This window comes from Balaenoptera acutorostrata, chromosome 12, assembly GCF_949987535.1.
Source record: "Balaenoptera acutorostrata chromosome 12, mBalAcu1.1, whole genome shotgun sequence".
Classification (NCBI taxonomy): domain Eukaryota; kingdom Metazoa; phylum Chordata; class Mammalia; order Artiodactyla; family Balaenopteridae; genus Balaenoptera; species Balaenoptera acutorostrata.
Window position 1 is genome coordinate 59,143,239 of NC_080075.1, and position 22,906 is coordinate 59,166,144.

The 22,906-nt window shown below is 37.7% G+C and overlaps 1 protein-coding gene and 1 pseudogene across 1 annotated transcript; one reads left to right on the forward strand and one right to left on the reverse strand.

Moving 5' to 3' along the window:
• The first annotated feature begins 1,211 nt into the window (after positions 1–1,211).
• LOC114235815 (U6 spliceosomal RNA) lies at positions 1,212–1,311 on the forward strand (annotated as a pseudogene).
• Positions 1,312–20,743: 19,432 nt separating this feature from the next.
• On the reverse strand, positions 20,744–21,317 carry LOC103010414 (heat shock cognate 71 kDa protein-like). The gene is given in 4 exon segments (XM_028162314.2): positions 20,744–20,850; positions 20,853–20,876; positions 20,879–21,040; positions 21,218–21,317. Coding segments are annotated over 4 exon segments (381 nt in total). The 5' UTR covers positions 21,306–21,317.
• Positions 21,318–22,906: the final 1,589 nt, after the last annotated feature.

Here is a 22,906-nt window from a genome sequence, read left to right on the forward strand (position 1 = left end):
CACGGGCTCTTGGCGCGTGGGCTTCAGTAGTCGTGGCACATGGACTCAGTAGTTGTGGCTCGCGGGCCCTAGGGCGCAGGCTCAGTAGTTGTGGCGCACAGGCTTAGTTGCTCTGCAGCCTGTGGGATCTTCCTGGACCAGGGCTTGAACCCATGTCCCCTGCATTGGCAGGCGGATTCTTAACCACTGTGCCACCAGGGAAGCCCTTCAATAGAGTTTTTAAATTGCAAAACTTCACAGTTGTGCACTCATTCACATACATGCAAATAAGTGCAGTTATTTCATAGTTTATCATTGCATTATTTAGAAGGGCCAGGTTGAGAAATGTCATAGCTGAAGAGGAAGTAACATGGGTTGAAGCTTTAATGGCATGTTCTGGAAAAATTCCATTTTGGTCAGGGAAGGTTTCATACACTTCTCTGTTTGTTCAGCATGCTTTCATATGGTGTTTTGCTTCCTGCCTTTCCAGACCCATCTGTACTTGGAGGACTGGGCATATCAGTTCTGCCCCTGAAAAGTAAACTAATAATTTGCTGCCCCATGCTGTTGAGCCTTCCATAGACTTGTGAAATGTCATCCACAAGCATGATTATATTGTCCCATTCTGTCATTAACTTTTATTTTTCTTTTAGCAATTCCACACTTATGCATATAAACTTTCAGATTTTTCCAATTCTCCCAGACATTCCCAATAAGCACTTAAACTTTTGACTGTTGGTGTAGCTCAGTTGTGGGTTTATTATTTGTTATGGAATTGAATTGGATAATCTGCATTTTTGCTATAATTTGAACAAATTAATTTTACATAGCTTTGATGAGCATCCTTTGATTTATATTTTAAACTATCAACACTATACCAATATACACTTAGTGGATGAAAGCCAGAGGGAGTATATATTATTTGGAGTTCACCTACCAGGACTAAGTAATGCTATATCATTTATGTCTGGAGTAGTGCTTTTACTTAATTTATGCAATGTTGTATTGAAACTAAAACTAAAATTTACCATGACTTTGTACTTGGTAGGTTTTCCCCTCCTAGACTTCAATTATTTTAATTGTTTTGAAATAATTCTATAATTCTGCCCATGACAGAGTGCAGGCCATTTGTAGGGTTTATTGTTATAAAATGGTTTTTTTTTTTTCCATTAGAGAAAAGAAGTGTTAGTAATGACAGGGGTTTTGCTGTATTAAAATACAGGGATTTTTGCTCGCTTCAGCAGCGCATATACTAAAATTGGAGCAATACAGAGATTAGCATGGCCCCTGCAAGAGGATGACACGCAAATTCATGAAGCGTTCCATATTTTAAAAAATAAAATAAAATACAGGGATTTATTCAACTTAACATATTGCTTTTTAACTGTACGTTACAAACTTGATCTTGGAGCTCCAGTGGAATTCCATGCTTTCCTTCTCTACAATGCAGAGGGCAGGAGAATTTTACTTCCTTAGTGGAGAGCAGTATTTGAGTTTAAATCCTCGACTCTGATACAAGAGAATTGTGTGTGTGGCCATAGCTGTGCATATTTTTTTTCCCTCATTTTTTTAGCCATAGCCACTCTTTCATATGAAACATTTGGAAGTAAAATGCAAAATTATGAAATCAATATAAGGCTTAGCTTTCAGGTCCATGTGAAAGGCTGTTTATTTTTGTTCATTGAACAGAAGTGGAAAGTTTAGATTTTTTTTTGCTTTGAGATAAACTGCCTAACTTCTTACCTGTATTTTTATTCATTCAATAATCTTTACCATTGGAAGGTTTTTTATAAAAAAAATAAATAATACAAATTAAATAAGTATAGTATGGTTTTATATAAGTATAGTATAATTTTAAAATTAGAATAATGGGTCATCGTCCCCTTCTTGAAAGCTTTGGCTTACATAAGGAAAATCACCTTTAATTAGCTCTTCCAGTCACTCAGTTTAAAAAGGTCGGAAAGAAATTGAGCATATGTATGTTTGTGTCTTTTTCTTAAATACAGTTTTTATTTATGCACTTTTCTGTGCTGCAGTGCATGGCAGAGATAGGAGCATTGTAGCATGCAAGAAATAATTAGGTGCATCCCCTTTTTGTAATAAATAGGTTTCCAAACAGTATGAAAAAATTTTTTGTAAATTTCATCATATTTCATATACACAATAATGGATGTGTATAGGAATTCGGTTAGGGAATCCTTTTAACCTGTGAGTCATCCTTCTGTTGTGTTATTGTCCCCTGAACTCTATGTTTTTTAGATTTGACTTTTCATGTATGTAAGAATGAGGTCTCTTGTGAAGAACATACTTGCATGGGGATCAGACTCGTATCAAATTATTGAAAAGCTGCTATGTGTGAAATCAGATTTGAGGAATTAGAACATTTAACTTAATGAGAATTGTTATCAGCTAATTTTTATTAGCTTTTGGATGTGATTTCCTGATCCCCTCAAAAGTTCTAAGGGGTAGCTGGGGATGAAAGAGTGGATACCTTCTTTTTATTGCCTCTTCTAAATCTTTTCTGCCTTTCCCTTTCTCAGTTTAGTAATTCACATCTTATTCTGTTTAAAACCTCACAAGTGAGGTTAAACATGTCTTCACCATGCCAAGTGGCAAGTGAGTGGCTGGGGAGGGGAGTGAGAAGTAGTTACTGGATATCTGACTAAATTGATGGATCAATTGTAAGCATTGTGGTTTTGTTGATAAGCTTTAGGTGATTTTGGAAGGTTAGTTAGGGGAGTTAAAAAGAGGAACTAAATAAATATGAGGTGGTCTTAATAATATATTTATGTATTTTTTACAAATTGAGATATAATTCACATACCATAAAATGTATCATTTTAAAGTATATAAATCTGTGGTTTTCAGTATACTCACAGAACTATGTAACCATCACCACTAAATGTTCTAATTCTAGAACATTTTCATGTACCCCATACTCATTTGCAGTAACTCCTCATTCCTCCCTTACCCATCTCCTGACAACCATTAATCTACTTTCTGTCTCTAGGGATTTGCCAATTCTGGACATTTCGTATAAATGGAAACATGTGGCCCTTGTGTCCATCTTCTTTCACTTAGCATAATGTTTCAAGATTCATCTATATTGTAGCATGGATCAATACTTCATTCTTTTTATTGCTGAATAATATTCTATTGTATGGATGTACCACATTTTGTTTATCTATTTCTCTTTTGATGGACATTTGTGTTATTTTTACTTTTTGACTGTTGTGAACAATGCTGTTATGAACATTCATGTACAAGTTTTTGTGTGAACATAGGTTTTTCATTTTCTTGGGTATATGCCTAGGAATGAAATTCCTGGTCATATGGTAACACCATGTTTAACTTTTTGAGGAACTGTCATACTATTTTTCAAAGCAGGTGAACCATTTAGCATTCCCACTGGCAATATATAAAGGTTCCAATCTCTTCACATCCTCCCCAACAATTATTCCTTGTCCTTTTTTTTTTTTTAAATAATAGCATCCTGGTCCGTGTGAGCTAATATCTCACTGTGATTTTGATTTGCATTTTCCTAATGACTAATGATGTTGAGCATCTTTTCATGTGCTTATTGATTATTTATATACCCTCTAGGGAGAAAGGTCTATTCAAATCCTTTGACCATTTTTAAAAAATGGATTTTTTTAATTGTTGAATTTTAAGAGTTCTTTATATATTCTGGATACTGAACTTTATCAGATATATGATTTGCAAATATTTTCTCTCAGATGAAGGGGTTGTCTTTTCATTTTCTTAATGATATCATTTGCAGCATGCAAGTTTTAACTTTTGATGTAGTCCAATTTATTTTTTCTCTTGTCTTTTGTGCTTTCGGTATTGTATCTTTTTTTTAAATTTATTTTTTATTTTTTATTTTTTTAATGCTATTCTTGTCTGCTTACATTCTTTTTATTTATGTATGTATGTATGTATGTATGTATGGCTTTGTTGGGTCTTCGTTTCTGTGCGAGGGCTTTCTCTAGTTGTGGCAAGCGGGGGCCACTCTTCATCGTGGTGCGCGGGCCTCTCACTATCGCGGCCTCTCTTGTTGCGGAGCACAGGCTCCAGACGTGCAGGCTCAGTAATTGTGGCTCACAGGCCGAGTTGCTCCGCGGCATGTGGGATCTTCCCAGACCAGGGCTCGAACCCGCGTCCCCTGCATTGGCAGGCAGACTCTCAACCACTGCGCCACCAGGGAAGCCCTTGATATTGTATCTTAAAGAACTCAAGGTAATGAAGATTTACTCTTCTGTTTCCTTCTAAAATTTTTATTGTATTAGCTCTTACTTTCAGGTCTCTGATCCATTTTGAGTTAATTTTTTATATATGGTGTGAGGTAGGGGTCAAACTTCATTCTTTTGGAGGTGGTTATACAGTTGTCCCTGTATCATTTGTTGAAAAGACCATTCTTTCCACCACTGAGTGGTATTGGCATACTTGTCAAAAACTGGATGACCATAGATTTGTGGGTTTATCTGGATTCTCAATTCTTTTCCATTGATCTACATGTGTACTCTTATGCCAAAACCACATAGAAGACTGTAGCTTTATAGTAAGTTTAGAGGTCAGGAAATATGAGTTCCTCTTCTTTTACAAGACTGTTTTGGCTATCTGGGTTTCTTGCATTTCCATATGAATTTTAGGATCAGCTTGTCCATTTCTGCAAAAAAGGCAGTTGGAATTTTGATAGGGATTACATTGAATCTGTAGATCAATTAGGGGAGTTTTTCCATCCTGACAATACTAAGTCTTCCGATCCATGGACATAGGATGTCTTTCCATTTACTTAAGTCTTCTTTAATTTCTTCCAATGTTTTATAGCTTTCAGTGTACAAGTCTTGTGCTTCTTTGATTTAATTTATTCTTGTGTTTATTCTTTTTGATGCTATTGTTAATGGAATTGTGTTCTTAATTTCTTTTTCAGATTGTTCATTGCTAGTGTATAGAAATACAACTGATTTTTGTATATTGATCTTGTATCTTATAGCCTTGCCGAACTTGTTTGTTAGTTCTAATCGTTTTTTGATAATTTTTTTTATTGTTTTCTATATATAAGATAATGTCATCTGCAAAGAGAGATAGTTTTACTTTTTACTTCCTTTTTTTCCCTCTCTTGCCTAATTACCCTGGCTAGAACTTCTAGTACAATGTCAAATAGGAGTTGTGAGAATGGACATCCTTTTCTTATTCCTGATCTTAGGGGGAAAACTTCTAGTCTTCCACTATTAAGTATAATGTTAGCTGTGGGTTTTTCGTAGATGCCTGCGATCAGGTTGAGGAACTTGTATACCTAGTTTCTTGAGTGTTTTTATCATGAAAGGGTGTTGGATTCTAACAATGTGTTTTAATGAAGAGATGGGCAGATTTTGTTGTGAGTTGAGTTCTCATACTATTTGTGTCAGGAAATAATTTTCTGAAGCGAGTTTCTAAATCTATACAAGATGCTAATCAGGTTGAAGCCATAGAAGCGCTTCTTGATGGTTTTTACAGTTTGTCAATTGATACACATTTAATGGTTTCTAAGACTATTAAACTGATTCTCTTCATTAACCCAAGTTAATTTGAGTTTGTGTTTACTTGCCTGAAGATACAGAGACACACAGACATGAGAGATAATTTGTTTCTGTTGGTTGGTTTATTTTATTGCCTTTTTATTACCTGACTTTTTGCTTCTCAGACTTAGATATTACAGGAGTACTAGGAGAATGCCAGAGGGTGTGGATAAAGGCGGACTCTATCTCCCTGAACAGTCGGGATTAGAGCTGTTGCAATTTTCTTCTTCTGCCTATCTTGGGGATACCTTGGTAGAAAAGCTTGAGAACCAGCTTCCTGGAATTGGGTTTCCTAGTGTGTTTGTCTGCATCTTTTCATAGTACTTACAGGAAGTGCAAGTATCACTGAATTACTGGGATGGGGAAGAAGCCATCTCAAAAACAACACTTGATAGTTAATTGACCTGAAGCATTGCTGTAGGAAAGGCTTTTTAAAAAATTATTATTCTTATTTTTAATCCCTTGTGTGCATGTAGTAGGAGCTTTTGCCTGACTTCCGTGCTGGGCCCTGTGGGGCACACAGGGATGACCATCAGCTGCCCTTGCCCTGGCAGATGCCTTTTGAAAAAACCCTCCTGTTCTGCTCAGAAGACCTATTCTGAGCTTCCTTTACACAAATACTAAGCCCAGATTTTTTAATGTAACCCTAGCCATGAATATAATCATTCTGAAATTCCTGTAGGAAATTATGTCAGTAAAATAACTGGTGAAAAGTTCAATGTTATTTGTAAACAACGCTTCCCCAAATGGTTTGGAAGATCACCTGCAAGGTCGAGTTTTCAAGTCTGACTATCTTTTAATGGACAGAGCTCCACTGGCATTTTTTTTCATGAGTAATATTGCTAATGTAGTATTTGACTGAATACTACAGTTCTCTAATTTTGTACATATGCCCCAAGGGCCTTTGGTTAATGGCTACATTTTTAATAAATCTCATGAATGTGCTGGGTGAATATTAATAATCTTCAATGGAAATGCAAATGTCAAACCTAGTGGAGTTATGATCCTAGATTTTGGGCATGCTACATCTGTAATGTTACATGTTTACTAAAGATGTTTGGGAAAAAAAGGTTTCAAAGAGAGGTGTACTTTCCTACAAATGTATTCAGTACTATTCTTAACAACTGTTCTTAGAAATAATAGGATTTCCAATTACTAGTCATCAAATGCTTGAATAATAGACACAATTCCTAAAATTTATAGAGCAATATAAATTATGGCAACTTTTTCTTAAGAAATAATGTACTAATGTTTCATAATTCTTTTATTTTTCCTTAGTACTTTTATTAAGTATTCTGAAAATAAATCTCAGACCCTAGTTGGTCATCCCAAGAATCAAAATTTGCTAAGAGAAAAAAAAAAGTATAACTAGCAGTATATACAGGGAAGCACGCAGGGCACCGAGGTAGTAGGTATTAATTGTAAAGGTGCAGCAGCAGCTGCCTGACCAAGTCTGGCAGTTCTGATGTCTCTCCTCCTGCCTCTCAGGGTTGGCATCACTCTCAGCAGTGTGGCATCTCTGCACCTCTTCCAGTATCTTCTCTGCTTGTTGATTTCCACTGGTTGAATCTATTCTTTTTTCCCTGTTCAAATTCCAGAGTAGTATTAGCTTAGCCTTACTGTCATATGCAGGTTGGAGGGTAGTCTTCCAGGCTTGGGGAAAGCAGTCTTTTTGAGGTGGAGATGTTGCCGTGGGCAGGGTAGCTATAGGAAGGACCATGATACGGTCCGCAGAGCTGCTGCACAGAACCACACCCTGGGCCACCACGTTTATGGTTTTGCTGATTGGATGTGATGAGCAGGCAGTAGTAGCAGGCACTTAGTGATTGGCCTTGTCTGGTGCACTCAAAGGAGAAAGCTCAGCCAGAGCTCCAGGTGCGGTTGTGATTAGCCACAGGTATGAGAGTGAATGGTCCTGTGGACAGAAGCAGTGGCTGGTTGAGGTGTTAGGAGTGTGAGCGACACAAGAAGCCCCAGTGTACAGTAGAGCGGGGAGCAGTGCGCTGAGGCGGGCGTGGGACTGAAGAGAAAAAGAAGCAGTGGCTGGTTTGTGGCTGTCTCTAGAGGTGCAAGTGTTTGAAGTCAGTGGTATGTTGGGTTAATTACTAAATAAGCAGGTTTCTAGATCCCTTCAAACAAAGGAGCGCTTAACTTGGTATCTACACTTACCACTCCTTTCCTCCCACCCTCTGTTAACCAATCAATGTCAGGACATTTTTGCAAAGAATCAAAAACTTGAGGGTGCTTTGTGCCTGTTCCTGTAGGAATTGGCAGGAGGCTCCACAACCAGATGATGCCTGACATCACTGTGGAAGTGGAATTTAGGGGTTGTGAATCTTTCTGGTTACTCTGTGTATTCCTCTTTTGATGGAAACTTCCATTTTTCCATCCACAGTCTTAAATTCCTTTTGTTCATATGTCATCAAGAATGAGGTTACCAAAATGTTTTGCTCTTAAATTTTCCAAATTTGGGATATTATTTGTCATTATTGTTATTATTTATTCAGTTACATGGTCTAATTTTTTGAACTCCATTTTGTTTTTCTTATGTTGATCTAATTTGGAAATGTAATAAGCAATTCCTGCTGCACTTCCTTTAGAACAATATTTTTCTAGAGTATTTGATTAAAGTATTAGGTGAAAATAATTGGAATATTTTTTCTTGTTAATATCACCGGGACTTTGACAGAGGAAATGAATGCTGTAATTGTCAAACTTAAAAAAAAATCACCTTGTCATTAGTTTACCTTTGTATTTAAGCATAATGAATACGGTCAATTTGCATTTTAAGGAAAACATTTTAACGTGAATATAGTTAGTAATCAGATTTTTTCACTGAATGTCATTGCATCAAACTATTCAATAATTAAAAATACTGAAGGACTGTAAGTTTTTGGACTAGAGCAGAAATCTGGGGTATATTTTTTCCACTTTATGTGGTATTAATCATTTTTTCTCTTTTAGGGCCCCAAACTGATGGCTTACATGTTAATGCACCGAATGGCCTATGACAGATTTGTATTATCTCTCATTTTATACAGCCATTGACTGGAAATATCCAAAGATAAACTGTTACACTGTTTCTAACTTGAAAGTAAAGAATAGATCTACTTTTGTAAAGGTCACAGAGTGTAGATTTTTAAAAATATATTATATATACCAAGTTATGGATTATATTCCATTTAAATTATTTATGTAAAGGTGTGTCTGTTTTGCCCTAAAAAGTACCTTACACATTCAGTCATTTTTATATCACAGTAGTTCAGCTTTATGTTAAAAAATGATAGGAAACTTTTTATTTGATGTATTTTAAAATTTGCTTTTTCCTAAATTTAATTTTGCTCAATAAACTCATCACCTCACTATCCCTCATGAAACCAAGTCCTCTCTCTTTAGTTAAGAATAGCTTGAATTTTGGTGCACATTTTTGCTATTTTCAGACCAAGTTTGAAGTAGCCTTATATCAAAGGTAGCCTTATGTGGAGAGCCTTATTGCAAAGATTTTAGAGTATTTAATTTCTAGTATTTTTTCTAGAATTCAGAATCTTGGGTATTTCTGGACATATAAGAACTTTGAGAAGAGTTCTCTATTTAGTTTTTGGTGAAATATGTTAAGCACATTGAGAATGTCCTTACACTTTCTGACATTTGTATTTATGTTAAGTAAAGTTATACCTCAGTTTCTCTGTTGAATTTTGTACTGTCATATGATAAAGTTCACCAATGAATAAATTGTTATGTATGTATGTGATAAAGATACTTGCCTTAAAATAGAGCACTCCTGTTTTGCAAACAGTCTACAGTCAAATCGTCTTTCCAGTTACTAATATTTCTGTGCGCCTGGTGAATGCAGGCCTGATTAAGTCCATGGAGGTAGGAAAGAAGATGAATATCTTTTCACTGTTAAGAATCTGAACCTGGATTGAAAAGTATCTTGGACATGTAAAGATTTTATGGAAAAAATAATATGAGTGTTGTGTGGCGTTTACTCCTAAAGATAGCAAATGACTGAACAGATAAAATGTCCGTTAGTTTTAATCATTATTTTCATTGACCCTATTCTCAGTAGGAGTAGTGATTCAAAAATGTGTGTATGTCAGTTGTACCATATGGTCTATACTTCTGCTATGTATACATAACTACTGCTAATTGTCATCGTTAATGGCCATTGCCTTTATCATAGAGGGATCAGATGTACTATCAACCAATAGAGAGGGTAATTTGGATAGTAAAGATTGTATCATAGTTTGGGATTTAAGGTAGTAGTTTTATTGTTTAGAAGCTCTTTTAGGAATGATGGTTTAAATGGACATCACTTTTATCTTCTAATAAAAAGATTCTTAAAATCAGCTCAATTTATGTGTCATAATTTTGTTTTCTACTTTAATATGGGATTAGTAAAGTATGCAATCATATGGGTCATAGCTTTTCTGATTCGGCTATGTGACTTACATATTTATGTCAAATCTTTAATAGTACCTATAAACGTGCATCAAATATTTAATTAATTAGTGGTTCCTTTAGTCTCTAAGGAAATAATATTTTATTACAAAATAACTTTGTTATGATATACATATGTTGTATGTACATCTGAAAAAAATCTGTACAGCTTGACCATTTGAATAGTTAATAAATTTTGACTTTGAGAACCACCTACAGCTGATACTAAATACATGTTCCTGTCTGGTGTGTTGACTTCACTGATTAGTGTAATTCATTCTTGGTAGACTTATTTCCCTTTTGTTTTGAACCTAAACTTCACTTTGCAATAAACCAATGGTGGATGAAGCACAAAAGGTGTCTCCTGGCTGTGACGGTGCCTCTCATGGTCGTGAGGCTTTGAATCAATCATTTGATCTTCTTCTGACCTGCTTTCACATTCTCTCTTTCTCCCTTTTAACTACTCTTCTCTGTGGTAAGAACATAAGTAATCTACGTGAGGTACGTTTCCAGTCGATGATGATGGGTACCTGTAGGCACGTAATATGTGTTGAGTTGAATAAAAAGTCTTGGACATTGAACCTTCTAAATGCCATACTTGTTTAGAGTATGTCCTCAGTGATACAGATGCCTGCCAGACCCTTTCAGTTTTCCTAGTGAAAAGGCCACATTACCCTCTCCAACTCCCCTCTTACCCCATGTCTCTCTCCTCTGTGTGATCCTTGCCCACACCCCACACCCACAACTTCCAGGAGAAAAGGGAGTCCAGATTTGACCTTCTTGTACTCCGGTGGCCCCTTTGACTTGGATGAAGCTCTAGCCCCACTGGCAGAAGCACCTTGCTCTGGTACCGCCAACGCTTGGTGGAGTCATCCCCAGGATGGAGGCCAGCCAAGACTTAGGCCAGGATTTCCTGAGGGCAGAGGTCCTACTTGTCCTGATTGTCTCAGCAGACTCTAGCAATGGGCTTAATTGTGAAGCTTACCCCTCCAGGAGCCAGATGCAAGGACTTCTGAGGGCAGAGAAATAGGTAACTTCCTGGACAGCTCTTGAGCCTGGTTTGAACACCTCATTCCATGGTCTCTGTTGACTGAGGGGGGGAAGCAGTCTAGTCAGCCTGAGTGCTGAGGTGAGGTTTCCTTTGCTTTATTGCTATTAAAGTTATTGCTTCAAGAGCTGGGCATACACTATAAAAACAGTGGGGATCACGAGAAATTTGTTGATAATTGCATCTGAGATAAGAATCCATTCATCAGGTAACACTTATGTGTTGTTAATCAGAGTGATGATTTCTAAGCCACAGGGTTTGCTTCTCAACTGAGCTTTTATGTTTTATTTTTGGAACTAATCAGGTTTTTGTTTTCTTCTAAGGGAAAATAATAGCAAATGTCAGACTGAACATTATATGGTTGGCTTATTCCTCACAAATTTAAAAGAATTACAAGCCAGTGTGCATGGTTGAAAGTTTTGATATCTGTCTGAGAAGACAATGTTTCAGAAGAATTTTCAGAGTTTTTTTTTTTTTTCCTTCCCTATCTTTCATTGATGTCTCAAGTTGACAAGGTGGTGGATATATCACTCAGAAGTTCCATCATCTCCATCCTCTTTACATCTTAGTCAGGGTCTGTGAATGTACCTCTTCATTTGTGTTAGGCTGTGAATACAGTGAGGGTCTGATGAATTTTTGGCCAAAAATGGGTTTTGGCACTCTGCTATTAGAGCAATGTAACCTTTTCAAGGCCAAGGAATTTATGTGTGTGTGGGTGGTCCTTCTGTCTGCTGAAAATGTTGAAGTAAGTGTTTCTACTTTGCTCAGTTCTGAGGAATTTGTGGAGCTTGAGGTCTTGAGCCAGAGGGAGCTGAGGAAAGACAAACTTTACTTAGGCAGCAAGTTCTCTTATTGGAGCTCTGTAGGAGAGACTGGATACGTCTTAAAAATGACCTGATTTTTTTTAAATGTATAAAAATAGTATAATCCACATACTAGAACACATAGGAAACAGGAAGAGAAGAAATAAGCACATGGTTCCCTGTGTAACAAGTTATTGTCATTTCTTGGCTTTATTTTCTTCTTTTTGCCTCATTTCTCTCTGTGCTCTGCTCTAGACACACATGTGGAAGACGTGCCCCAGCCTTGAGGAGCTCCCAGTGGGGAAAGTGACCAGTAATAAAACATTAAAGAGGTCTAGGGGTAGGATAAAGGTTATGAAATGGCTGCTGTGGATCCTGGAGGATGGTCACCTCATTCAGCTCAGGAGTCTAGGAAGGCTTCCTGGAGGAGTGATTCTTAAATTCAGTTCAGGGAGATAGGCCCTTAAGGATTTGCAACACTTAGAGGGTTTAGAACGCACCAAAGCAAGAGAACGTGGCTTGTTCTGGCCATTTCACTCGGTCAGCTAGCGCACAGAGGAGTGTGTGAGGGGTGCAGTTGGGTGGGTAGAGGCCAGATTAGGAAAGGCTTTATGTGCCAGCCAAGGAGGTGAGCTTTACCCTACAGGCACAGAGCCATTGAAGGATGTAAGTCAGGGGAATGGCATGGCAAGGTTTGTCCTTAAGGAGGATCGCTGGGAATTCCCTGGTGGTCCAGTGGTTAGGACTCTGAGCTCTCACTGCCAAGCGCCCGGGTTTAGTCCCTGGACAGGGGAACTAAAATCCCACAAGTGCATCGTGGCCGGGGGAAAAAAAAAAAAAGGGAGGATCGCTCTTTCAGGTAAGTCAGGGGTGGAGAGAGCCTGGGAACAGTAGGACCAATTAGGAAACTATTGTGCTCATCATCCAGACAGGAGGAAGTGATGAGAGAGGACCCAGTAGCAAAGACGGGAGACACAGGGCAAGAGTGAGTAGCTTTTGATGGGAATACAGGAAGTAACCTGGGTTCTGCTCCCAGAGACTGACAAATGGGGCAAGAGGAGGAAAGGAGGTTGAGGGGCCCAGCAGGGAGGTGGGGATGTTAAATGACTCCCAACAATCAGGTGAGTGGATAACTGAAAAGTAGTCATTGGATTCAGCAACTCGGAGCTCTAGGTGGCTCTGCTGAATTTAATCCTAGGTCTTCTCAGTCTAAATCCTCATTTTATATAGATTGCCCCATGGTTGTGAGGGGATCTCCAGTTACTACTGACCAGCAGCCTGAGCTCTTAGGAGTTGAGCTGGCTTTGAAATCACTTCTGGGATTTAGCCCCAAAGCACATGATTGCTGGCTGGTCTTTTCAGTGCCATCGTTGGTTAGTTGTGAGTAGTTATTTATTCTATTGCAGCTGCATCCAACAAGCCCAGCACGTGAACTAAATGGGAGATCTTCCTGCTAGTCAAAGGGCTGAAAGTGTAAGTTGCATTGAGTAGAAGATGGAAGTAGTTGGGCACTAAACCCAGGCTTTCCAACTCTGATTTAGCAAACCTTTGATTCAAAGTTTCCATTTCCCTGAGCCTAACCTTTTCCAAGATATCAGGAAGCACCATTTGAACTTTATTCTAATCACCTGGGAAATTACAGCACATGAGAATGTCCTGTGGGCCTGTCAGGAGCAATGTTAACACAGTTTGAACAGCGGAAATCACAGTAGCATTTTCAGTTAAAAAACAAAGGGCAGTTCCACAAGGGTGGCATTTTACTACAAATGATGTAGCTGAAACTGGGTATATTCTTAATCACATTTAGAATCTGGGAGTGTGGTACTATAATAAGCTTCAGCTTTGTTCAAAAGGGACTGTTATTACTAATAATCATTCATCATTATGAGCCATAAAATCTGATCCAGAAGAATAAGAGGAAAAAAGTGATATTATGTGCAAGAGTCCCATTTAGTGATATACGGTTTCCAGCAGTGTGATTTTAATTTTTAATAAATGCTCTTCTTCATTTATGGATGTTCTGCGGCTGACCAACTAGTGGAACCACCCTGAGCTTTTACTAATAATTTTTAAAAACACATTTGTAGTGATTCGTTATGTTTCTTGTTAATCCCCCTTCTGATCAAAAGGAACTATTTATTTTTAAAAACCCTTATTAGTTTTTTAAATTGCATAAAAATTATTGTAACTAAATAATTTTGGAATATAAAAAATGAAGAGTAAAGGTTTTCTCTATTCCATATTGAGCCCAACAGGCACCAACTGATAGTGGTTTTTGTGTAATATTTCAGGCATTTTTCTATTATAGCATGTTTTTGGCTGCTACTAGATCAAAAAACACAGTGACAATAGCCATAAAGATGGACACAACTCAAATGTCCATCAACAGATAAATGGATAAACAAAATGTGGGGTATATACACACACAGAGACACACACAAATGGAATATTACTGAGGCTTAAAAAGGAATGAAATTCTGATACATGCTACAACATAGATGAACCTTGAAAACATTATACTAAGTGAAGTAAGCCAGAGGCAAAAGGACATATATTGTATGGTTCCACTTATGTGAGGTACCTAGAATACACAAATTCATAGAGACAGAAAATAGAGCAGAGGTTACCAGGAGCTGGGGGTGGAAGAATGGGGAATTATTGTTTAATGGGTATAGATATGTTTCTGTTTGGAATGATGAAAAAAGTTCTGGAAATAAATAGTGGTGATGACTGTACAACATTTTGAATGTACTTAATGCCACTGAATTGTACACTTAAAAAATGGTTAAAATGGTAAATTTTATGTGTATTTTACTATGATAAAAAAGAAAAGCACAGTGACTATGTAATTTTTGCATCACTCTAAACACTTAGAAGTTATTTAAAATGTGATACAAAATATTTTTAAAATGTGGTTATACTTGACAGCTTAAAGTTTGTATCCGTCACCTTGGACTAAGTTATGCAGTGATAACCAACACCCCCCAAATCTTAATTTCTTAACACTACAAAGGCTTGTTTTTTGCTCATGTTGCATGTCTTTCACAGGTTGGCTACGATTCTATGCCATATCCTCTTCATTTCAGGATCCAGGATGAAGGCATGGTCCCTGCCTGGGATGTTGCTATTCTTGTGTCAGAGGACAAAGAGAAGATGGTGGAAGCACTCAGACCCTTAGAGCATCTACTCAGAAGTGTCACATTTCATTTTAATCCACATTTTTTATTGACAAAGCTAGTCACTTGACCCAGCCTGACATTATTGGGGTGAGAAAATATAATCTTCCTATAGGGAGGGGCAGTGAATATTTGAGAGCAATAATACAATTACCTTAGGTTTGTAACTAGAAATATGACATTTGTCTGTGGCCATGGGAGGAACGGAAGGCATCTGTACATGTGAGACCTCACTGAGCTGGTGAAGGGTCTGGAGTCACACTATCCAAATGGGGCAAAAGCCCTGAGCCCTAATGCGAGGTCTAGCTCGGATCTCTGTACTTGCTTAGGCTAGATCATAGCACCAGAGAAACCAGTTGACAGGAAGGGGCACAGCAGGATAAAATTCCCAAGATAAGCTCTCAAACATAAATTACAAAGCACTTGTGGTCCAACCCTATGGAAGAGAATCAACAATTCCAAGAAATGGGAGAATTTCTATCAGGAAATAGAAATAATAGGCCAATTCAAAAGATTTTAAAATAAGTATATTTTAAAATGCTTAGATATAACAGAGGGATAATTCAGTGGAGTAAGATCTAGAGGCAATGAGACAAGAACATGTATATGTAAAAAATATAGCCATCAAAATGAAAAACTACTAGGCTGGACACATTCAAAGGAGAATTAGTAAAATGGAAAATGGAACTGAGAAAACTTCTTTAAGTTCCAGAAGGAGAGACTAGATAGAATGACAAAGAGACAATATTTGAAGACAAAATAGGTGAGAATTTTTCAAGATTTAAGAAGGACTCAAGTTAATCAGATGGAAAACACTTACTGAATGCTGAGGCAGATTACAAAAAAATAAGAACAAAACAAAAGAAAAAAGAAAAAGTAAACAAACTACACTTAGAACATTGCGGTTAAACTACAAAATATTAGGAGTAAAGAGTCATCTTAAAAGCTACCAAAGGGAAAGAACAGATTATCTGGAAAAGAATGACAATCAGAATAACAGTATGCTTCTTCTTAGCACAAATAGTTGCTGAAAGACAATGAAATAACACCTTCAAAGTACTGAGGGAAAATAATTTGGATGTAGAATTCTATACTCAGCTAACCTATCAATAGTGTATGTAAAATAGAGATCTTTTAAGACATGAAAAGGCTAAGAGAACTTACTACCAAGACTAAAAGAATTTACAGACCCTCACTGGAAGGACAGCTAAAAACTATGCTTCAGCAGGAATAAAAATGAATCAAAAAAAAGAAAGGGCATGATCCCAGAAGTAAAGGAGGAAAAAAAAGAAATTGGTAAACCATGTTGGTGAACTTTGAATGCAATAATTATTATTATAACAACAGGTTTTTGTGTGTGTGTTTAAAGGCAAGCAATTCTTCACTGGAAGAATAGAAACAATATAGCTTCTTAATCACTAGAAGAAGAAAAATGGAATAAAAATTTTATCAGGTCAATAGCAGGAGAGAGAGAGAAAAGCAAAGAAAAAGTATAGTAAATAGAATAAAAACAAGATGGCAAATATACACCCAAATATATCAGTAATCATAATTAATATGATGAGGTTAAATTCCTCTATTAAAAGCAGGGATTCTTTTTTTGGATTTTGAAAAATCCAGCTACATACTGCTTATAAGAAATAATTCTAAAAAACTTGATATGGAAAGGTTAAAAATAAAGGAATGGAAAAAGACATTCCAGATTCCACTGAGGGAGAGAACTGGGTAGCTGGTAGCTTCCATGGATGGAAGACGTCACTGGATAACCTTTTAAATTTTGAACGATATGAATGTTCTGCTTTCTTCAAAAAAAAAAAAGAAAAAAGAAGGCAAAACACCTCAATTAGTAGGCTAAAGAAAGTTGGCATATAACAATATAATATTATATGTAACAAATATAATAATAATATCAGACCAAAGGAATTAAAATGTGCAAAGGTTATTTTATGCTATTGAAAGAAACAATCTACCAAGAAATTATAAGAACCGTATATTTTACACCTTACAAAAGAACATTAAAATATTTAAAGCAAACCTAATAGAATTTGACAAATTTACAATCATAATGGGAGATTTAAACGTAGCTATCTAAAGAATTGGTAGATCTTTGTGTTTACAAACACAAACAGAAGACATAATGCCAGAAGAAGACCTTTTTATTCAATAGTCACACAAAAGATAAAATACTGAATCAGGGTTCCATTCAGGAAACCAAAACCACTCCCATATATTTCAAAGCACAAAGGAATACAAGGAATTAGGAGCTTCCAAAATCATTGCCAGGGCTGGAAGTAGCGTAAGTAATCACAGATATAATTTTAAAAATTTGCGTATACCAGCTTCTGGCAGATGGCATGTGCTATATGAGTGTTTATTAGATAAAATTTGAAAAGATATATGAAGTTGAGGGCTGTCATGGGATTAATGATTTCAAAGTCAAATCGTCATAGCCGTAATTCAGAGGTCAGGAAGCTGTTGCTGCTTCTGCCACCACAATTTCCTCATGTCCTTACAGGTGGTGACTAGATACGAGAATATCGAGTCCAGGGCCTGGAAACACTCGTGTCAGTCCAGCCTCACATCCAGCCACCACAGGGTCTCCACCTTCCTGCTCTTGTAGGTACACGTGTGATTTGTCAAAGCTAGTTATATCCAGAACTCCAGCTGTTACAGTCTGGGAAATGTGTGTTTTTTTTGTTGTTGTTCTTTTAATATTTGCCTTTCAGTCCCAGCAATTGAGAGGGGAACAGAGAGTTAGGTGGGAATGAATGTCAAGTGCCAATTAACTGTATCAAGCACAAATACCTAAGAATCCACCTAATAAGAAATGTATAAGACCCCTATGAAGAAAACTTTAAAATACCGCTGAAGGACACCATAGGAGACCTGAATGAATGAAAAACATTCCATGTTCTTGGATCAGAAGGCTCAACGTCGCACTTAATTTATAAAAGTGATGCAGGAGCAATAAAAATGCTAACTCTTATTTACAACTGGAAATGGTGATGCTGTGATTCATATGGAAATAAGAACAGTGTGGAAAACTGAAAAAGTAGGTCAGTGAATGGGAAATAGCCCTTCCAGGTCTGAAAACACACAAACTCTCAAAAATGAAAACAGAGTATTGATGAATGAATAAAGAAAAAGCAATGAAACCGAATAAAAATTTTTAGAGGATTAAAGTACATAAGAAAATGTTTATATATGTTAAAGGACTATCCTAAATCAATGGGAAAAAAGATTACCATATGGAAAAAAAAAGTTGAATCCCTACCACAAAGTGTACACCAGAAAAACTCTAAATAGTTAACGATTAAAGATAAATGTACAACATAAAACCATAAAAGTAGAAGGAAACATAGAATTCCTTCATAACTGAAATGAAGAAAGTCTTTCCAGCTTTGACCACAAAGTTCTGAGTAGGAAAAAAAAAGGAGGGGGGGGGAGAAAAGAAAGAAGCCACCATAGTAAGCAAATCAAAGTCAAAAGACAAATGAGAAATTAAGGGAAAACACTGACAACAAAACCCTATAAAATACACAAAATCTCAAACATTGAGGGATGCAGATAAAGCAGTGCATTTAGTAGGAAAAAAGGAAGATTGAAAACATATTATTTAGGGTTCAACTTAAGGCTAGAGAACAAAAAGGCTAGAGACTGAACCCAATGAATGCAGAAAGGACAAAAGGATAAAGATGAAAGCACGAACTGATGGAACAAAACAAAGAGGATCAATAAAACCAAAAGCAGGATTTTCTAAAAAGACAAAATAGGCAGATATCTAGCAAACCAATTGAGAAAAGAGAGAGGGGAGGCAGGGATAAACAATCTTAGGCTAACAGAGTGCACATAACTGCACATAAAGTAGAGATTTTTAAAAAATCACGAGATGGATTAGATATAGTTGGCTGGCAGCTGGCAGTTATTTCCACCTGCTTCAAGTGTGTCTTCCTGACTACAGAGGCTGCAAAGCTGAAAACAGTATTTCAACGAGCTTTCTAGATGAGAATTAGATTTTGCCAGTAGCTGCACTTGTGTGAGATTTGGTTGGCGGAAGAGAAGCAGTGGCCATGATCCTTTTGACTCACTTCTTTGGCTGCCAGACAAGGGTGTGGAGACGCGGAGTCCAGGATCCAGCTTTGAAGGTGTCGGTAGGTGTAGCCACCCTGGCGGACGCTGGAGTCAGTCATGGCTTCCTGATTCTGGGTTGCAGCCATTGCCGTGTGTACCTGAATTCACCTGTCGCCATGGCAGCCTCTGGCTCCCCACCTTCCTGATGTTGGCATGGTTGGCAGTTCCTCTGGAGGGTCAGTTCTAGACTCTCCTGGGAGTCATTTCTGGGGGCCCCACCCAGAGCTCACTCCTCCAGCCCTTTCAACAATTTCATAAGCAGCTGGTTTGTTGTGTTAAATCAGTAGTTCCCCTTCCCTGCACTCAGACACGACTGATGGAAAGAATACTATCAACGATTCTGTGCCAAGAAATGTGCAAACTTGGGTGAATGGATAACTTCCCAGAAAATACAAATTACTAAAATGAACCCACGAATATGAAAACCTGAATAGACAATAACAATAAAACTGAATAGGTAATCAAAACTGCCAGCTCCCCTCCCACCTCATACAAAGGCTACTAGGCCTCAACATTTTTATGGGCTGGTTTTCCAAGAAAAGATAACCCTTATATATCATGCAAATTGTTCTGGAGACAAGAAAAATAGGGAAAGTTACTCAATTCACTTTGTGAATATTGTATATAACCTTAGTACCAAAACTGGATAAAGAAAGGACAAGAAAAGGAAATTAAAGTCCAATCTCAAGAACATAAATGCAAAAATTCTAATTAAATTAGCACATTCAATCCAGTATTGTATTAAAAAATTCATCATGACCGTACAGGGTTTATTTCAGGTTATTAGAAAATATATTAAATTAATTCATTATATTACATTAACAGATCTTTTTCTGGTGCCAATTTTAAATACAGTTGTATTTAAGACATTGCATTTTCCACTTACAATACAGTGCTCATAAAGTGCAATGCTACTTCCTTTCCCTGTGCTCATATTCAATATTCACATATCAAGAATGTCCTATTCTTTTTTTTCTAGTTTTACTGAGATACAATTGACGTGCACCACTGTATGAGTTTCAGGTGTACAGCATTAAGGTTCGATTTATATACTTGTGTAATGAGTATCACAATAAGTTTAGTTAATATCTGTCATCTCATATACACACAATGAAAAGAAATGAGGAAAATAAAGAAAACAATTTTTCTCCTTGTAATGAGAGCCCTTGGGATTTACTCTATTAATTGCTTTCCTATATAGGAAAGCTTATGGCAGTGGTAACTATAATCATCATGCTGTACATTACATCCCTAGTACTTATTTATCTAACTGGAAGTTTGTACCTTTTGACCACTTTTGTCCAATGCCTCCTCCCCCTATCCCCTGCCTCTGGTCTGATAACCACAAATCTAATCTCTTTTTCTATGAGTTGTTTTTTTTAAAAAAAGATTCCACCTATAAGTACTGGATCATCCAGTACTTGTCTTTGTCTGACTTATTTCACTTAGTATTATGCCCTCAGGGTCCATCCATGTTGTCGCAAATGAGGAATGCCCAGTTATTTACTATAGCAGCTCAACTTTAAAGCTACCATGGAATTTGCTACAAATTTAGGTCCTTCGATGCTTTGTGTGGAACAATGCTCAATCTATGCTCAGGTTGCCTTAATCGACCTCTTCTATGATGGACCCCGGGAAGACACCACCAGATGGAGCAACTCCACCACCAGGGAAGCCCCCAGGCATTCCTCCTGGCATGCCTCCTGCACTCCGTACAGCTTAGTAATGATGGGGTTTGCAGACTCTCCAGCTCTTTCTGCTGATGTTCAGATTCTTCCTTCTCAGCAGCCTGGTTCTCATCAAGCCAGTTGATGATTTCATTACACTTGTCAAGGCACTTCTGTTTATCCTCATCATTGATCTTTCCTTGAAGTTTTTCATCTTCAACAGTTGCTTTCATGTGTTTTGTTGTTGCTGTTTTGTTTTGTTTATTTATTTTCTTTATTTCTTGGCTGAACTGCGTGGTATGCAGGATCTTAGTTCTCCGACCAGGGATTGAACCCATGCCCCCTGCAGTGGAAGCGTGGAGTCTTAACCACTGGACCGCCAGGGAAGTCCCAATAATAGTTGCTTTCACGTTGAATGCACAGGATTCAAGCAAATTCTTGGAAGATACCTTGTCCCATTGCTTATCTTTAGCTTTGTACTTTTCAGCTTCCTGGACCATATGCTCAATGTCTTCCTTACAGAGAAACACCATATGATTTAAGTAGATTCAGAAAAGGCATTTAGCAAGATTCAACACCCATTCATTACATTTCTTGGCAAACAAGGCATCATAAGGGCCTTCTTAGCTTGATAAACCAAAAGCCCACAGCAAATGTCATTCTCAGTGGTTAAACTGTAGAAGCAGTTCCACCAAAGTCAGGAACATGACAAGGACGCCTGTGTTTATTACTAGTATACAGCACTGCGCTAGTGGTCCTAGTCACACAATGTTACCAGAGAACCAAGAAACCAGGAAAGTAGCAGAACTAATAAGGGTATTTGCGAGGTGGCTGAATTCAAGGTCAGCATAAAGAAAGCAATAACATTTCTTTGCATGAAAAATAACCAATTAGAACATGTGTAAAAAATAAGAGAGAGGGAGACACTTATTAACAAGATTATACATTATTTGGGAGCATTATCCTCGGAGCTGTGGATCTAGTCCAGGTCCTAGTGTAAGCAGGACTCCAGGGGGTCTGTCCTGTTGGCCCTGAGTCCCTAGAACAAGTCCCTTCTCCTGTCCCCAGGGCACCTGGAAACCTTTCCCCCCTCCATCTCTCACCTTTGTGCACATGTCCACAGCTTGTTGTCATCTTGTGATTCCCCTCATTTACAGAGCAGAAGGGATATACCTACTGTCGCAAATGGTTTTGTTTCATGGCCATTTCAGAATTAATAATTATATTACATGTGTCAAAAATACCCACTGCTTTAAATTGTAATAGGGTTTCCTTTGGAAGCAGCTGCTACATTTTGCGGATTCTTTTTCTGTGTTCTTTGTCTCTAAAGGATTGGCTTCTGTTGGAAGATTTTTTATTTAATTTGGAAGGTTATGATAGTTATCAAAGCCATTCTGAGTCTTCTATAACGTGTGTCTCAAAAACCCATTGTAGAACTTAGGTTAGTCACGGGTGGTGGAGCCAAATCCCTGTTCCCCAGGCATTTCCTGGGGGGCTGTTGTCTCACCTCTAGCCAGAGGAGAAGGCTGGGTGCTCGGAAGATCGGGCTGAGCGAAACAAAGGCCACGTGAATGCTGGAGGCAGCAAGGCAAAGAGCAATGATCTCAGGGTCCAACTACAAAGTGTTATTATCTTGCCTTGATTTTTTTTTTTTTTTTTTTTTTTTTTTTAAAAGCTCCCTCTGGGGCTTCCCTGGTGGCGCAGTGGTTGAGAATCTGCCTGCTAATGCAGGGGACACGGGTTCGAGCCCTGGTCTGGGAAGATCCCACATGCCACGGAGCAACTGGGCCCGTGAGCCACAATTGCTGAGCCTGCGCGTCTGGAGCCTGTGCCCCGCAACGGGAGGGGCCGCGATAGAGAAAGGCCCGCGCACCGCGATGAAGAGCGGTCCCCGCACCGCGATGAAGAGTGGCCCCCGCTTGCCGCAACTGGAGAAAGCCCTCGCACGAACCGAAGACCCAATACAGACAAAAATAATAAACAAATAAATAAATAAATAAATAAAAGAAAATCCTTTAAAAAAAAAAAAAAAAAAAAAAAAAAAGCTCCCTCTGGCTGCTGGGTGCAGAATGGATTTTTTTAATTTTTATTTATTTTTATT